This window comes from Buceros rhinoceros, unplaced genomic scaffold (genome assembly GCF_000710305.1).
Source record: "Buceros rhinoceros silvestris isolate BGI_N320 unplaced genomic scaffold, ASM71030v1 scaffold2468, whole genome shotgun sequence".
NCBI classification, from domain to species: Eukaryota; Metazoa; Chordata; class Aves; order Bucerotiformes; family Bucerotidae; genus Buceros; species Buceros rhinoceros.
Window position 1 is genome coordinate 73,833 of NW_010424923.1, and position 3,522 is coordinate 77,354.

The 3,522-nt window shown below is 37.0% G+C and overlaps 1 protein-coding gene across 1 annotated transcript in view; it reads right to left on the bottom strand.

Annotated features, from left to right (window-relative positions):
* Nucleotides 1-285: 285 nt before the first annotated feature.
* LOC104497665 (E3 ubiquitin-protein ligase HERC2) overlaps nucleotides 286-3,522 on the bottom strand; it is a gene marked incomplete at its 5' end in the record, with an annotated part of 39,059 nt that continues 35,822 nt past the window's right edge. The window contains 3 exons of the mRNA XM_010140940.1: nucleotides 286-1,272; nucleotides 1,879-2,091; nucleotides 2,634-2,739. Coding sequence (XP_010139242.1) covers nucleotides 1,000-1,272; nucleotides 1,879-2,091; nucleotides 2,634-2,739 — 592 coding nt within the window. The remainder of the gene's footprint in view (nucleotides 1,273-1,878; nucleotides 2,092-2,633; nucleotides 2,740-3,522) is intronic.

The following is a 3,522-nucleotide window of genomic DNA, read 5'->3' on the forward strand; positions in this document are numbered from 1 at the left end:
GGTGTCCAAGAACAAATTTACCATTACTGACAACAGCGGCATTAGGAACAACTGCATAAACCAAGTGTACCTAATCGCTACCATTACCATGTTGTGTAGACTTGCTCTGAGTTCACTGTAGCCCATGTTCTGCCTATGGCAATGCACCTGCTATTGGTGGAACGGCACCAACGTTTGGTCAACAGCTGTAAATTGCAGAAACATTTCTTGGCAGGGCAGCTGCAACACTCCTCATCCCATTTAACAGCTGCATTACCGTCAAAAAACACATACTATTTTTTTCTGTGTGTCAGAACGTTTATTTGGAGGGAAATTATAACTTTTGCATTTACATGGCACAAATTATATACAGTACACTTTCCATGATAAGGATTATGATGCTGTTCACAGAAAGGTATCAAATTTGAGATAAATAATGCATAAGCTAAAATATACAAACCAGGGGTGGAGGTGAAACTATTGGCCATTTTTATTATCTATAGAAGAATTTCAAGGAATAATGTTAATTCAATGTTCAAAAATTTTTAACAAACTTCTAGTAAAGTTAATTGAAATATTTATAATGCTATTCAGTTGTTGCACAGTATTTCCAATATACAATCAAGAAGATGCACAGAACACAACACTTAATATGAAAAAACCTATTGCACCCACAATTTAAAGGTTTCACTGCCCTTTGGATGCTGCACTACCTTATTTATATAAACATTTACAACACTTCAGTAAACGCAAAGGTTCTAATGTAGTGCAGCATTATGGGGGGCCACTTTCAGCTCATAAAATAAATGTTAAATGCCCATATACTGTGCCATTTATTCTAAGCTGATGGTTTAAGCTGTAACCCTTAACTCCTACTGTGAGTAGCAAGAACCCCCATGTTCAGAAGATTACCACCCCTCGGACCACATACTCTATTCTGAGACCTAAACTGTCCTTGGCTCTACTGTCATTTTGGCATTTTGCCTCAGTGCTTGTGACAACTATCCCTTTTTTTTTTTTTTAATGTCCTGTTAAGTAGTCTTGCGTAGAATCTGAAGCAAAAGAATCTGCATCTTCATTATCAGAATCATCACTACTGTCATCAGCTGCTGGTTCCCCTGTCAGTGCTATCCGAGCATAATCATCAGTGTCTATGGACTTGCAGAAGTGAATGGCATACTTCAGTTTTTCCTCCAGTACTTGCTTACAGGAATACCTGGGCAGCTTCAGGAGAAAGAAGCACGTGTATGACTCAGGAAGGAAGTGGTCTGGAGGATTGTATTTATCCAATACCTGTTGAAAACAAGAAGTGTAATATTTTTGATTCACTGTCCAAACCACAAGTAAATGTCAAAATAATATTTGAGAATTTTTTTAACAGCATGTTAGATCTGTGATTCTGATGCTGCAGTTTCTTAAAAGAACAACAAAAAGACCAAATCCATTTTCCCCACACTGAGTAAATAAATAGAAACAGACATATAAGCTTCTTTTATTACAAATATGTAGTTAGGAACAATCTGAGAAAATATATTACTTCAGCAAATACCAAAATATGATTTTAAGATTGTGGGGTTTTTATGTAGCTGAAATGATTAACTGAGCTAAAGGAAATGCTAAATAAATGCCAGTAAAAACAGCTGGTGACTGACAGTGGAAAACTATCCAAATCAGAGACGCAAATGGCTGGGAAATGAAACGAGTATCCACTTGCCCAAGTCAAGAGAGAAAAATATTTATATACATTATAGGTCTCTGCTGCACTGTCAAATCTACAATGTAATGTTGCATAAACAGTTAATGAAATCAGCCTGTTCTTTGGTTAATGTCATGCTACTACTCCTCCACTACCAGCTTTTTAAAGAAAAACCCCTCACCCCAATATCTCATACACCTTACCTGAATAACAAAGTCCCTCCCTCTAAAGTCCGCAATAGTCCTGGGCAGTCTTGTTCTGCCCCACACAAAACGCAGGAAGAGAGATCGCTCTGTGTTGGAGAAGGACTCCATCACCTCCCAGAACCACTGAATCAAGGAAGCTGTTGGTTCGATGCCTTTGTAAGTTGCTACAGATTTCAGAAGGTGAAGTGGAATATCCGGGCTTCCACATACCTGAAAAATAAAATTGACTGATAGGCTACAAAAGTCTGATCAGATCAACTACAGGTGATTTGTTTCCACTACCCCTTCAAAATATTTAATCAGCTTTTACTCTGACAAAATGAACATTAAAATATTTGAAGCACTGTGCACAGTCTCCTATTACAGTAATACTAAATATACATCTTCCCATCAGGGGACAAGAATGAACCTTCTTTCATATTCCAGAATTGCATAAAGAATTCAACATTTTATTTGGGACAAATATGTCCCATTCATCTCCTAGGTCCCTGTTCAGTGGGGTTTTGTTGTTTAGTTTGTTTGTTTCTTCCAGAAATAATTCACAAATTATATCACTGCTCAGCAATATCAAAATAACCTTATTAACACCAAGAGGGTAATTAAACATTTTCTCGTCTTTCTGTGAACAGAAGGTTTGCAATCAGAGTGGTCACTACAAACAGTATTTTATGTGGGGTTTGGATTAATAAGATACAAGTGCAGAATTTCATTCCAACTTATCCTGACAAAGGTAGTAAAGCAGAAATTGATACCATAGTTTCCAGTTCATATCCTGTGAACAGTGAAAGTAGAGGAACTGGAACAACACGGGCCATCCCCTCACGAACCGCTGCAACTTGTTCGTCAAATTCATGAAGTCTGCAAAGACAATTTTCAGAGTTTCTGTGAATGCCATTTCAGTAATTATTAATAATATCAAGGAAACTTTAACCCTTCTCCTCAAGTCTCCAGCTACGGGCCAAGGAACATTAATAAACATTTATCACACAAGATACTTGACTTAAAACAGATTCTACATCAATTCCAACTGCACAGCAAGCTCAGTACGGAGCGGTACCTCCCAATGTTTAGGATATTTTATTTCCAGGATTACTCATGTGCTGTGCCTGGCAAGAATAAATCAATACTCCATTTGGAAACAACATGCTCTTGGGCCTTTTAACTGTAAAATGCTCATTTTGTCCTTTGAGGATAGCCAGAACTGGTACGAGAATAAAACCATTTCTTCAAAAGAATGTAACATTGTATAGAGACATATAATTTATCCATTCCAAATGAAATTTCTCTCTACTGTCAAAAATAGGTTTAAGTATGGGTTCATAACTATTTATAAAAAGAGAAAAAAACCCCAAGACTAATTCAGTAGTCATTGGCAGATGCTGTAACTACAAACTAATAAGCAAGTATACAGCGATGACAGTCTTGCTCAAGCTCTTTCTAAAAAGTTACCTGTGGCAGAGAGGATAAAACCATGAATCAGTTTCTCATCCAAATTATCAAATTCCCGTATTTCAATAGGCATGAGGCCCACTGCTTCACATAAGATGCCTATGGTTTCTTCTTAGATGTACTTAACTAGATAATTTATCTCAGTGTTTACGTAACCAAATGTCTGTCCTTTCAAATACTGAACAATTCCTG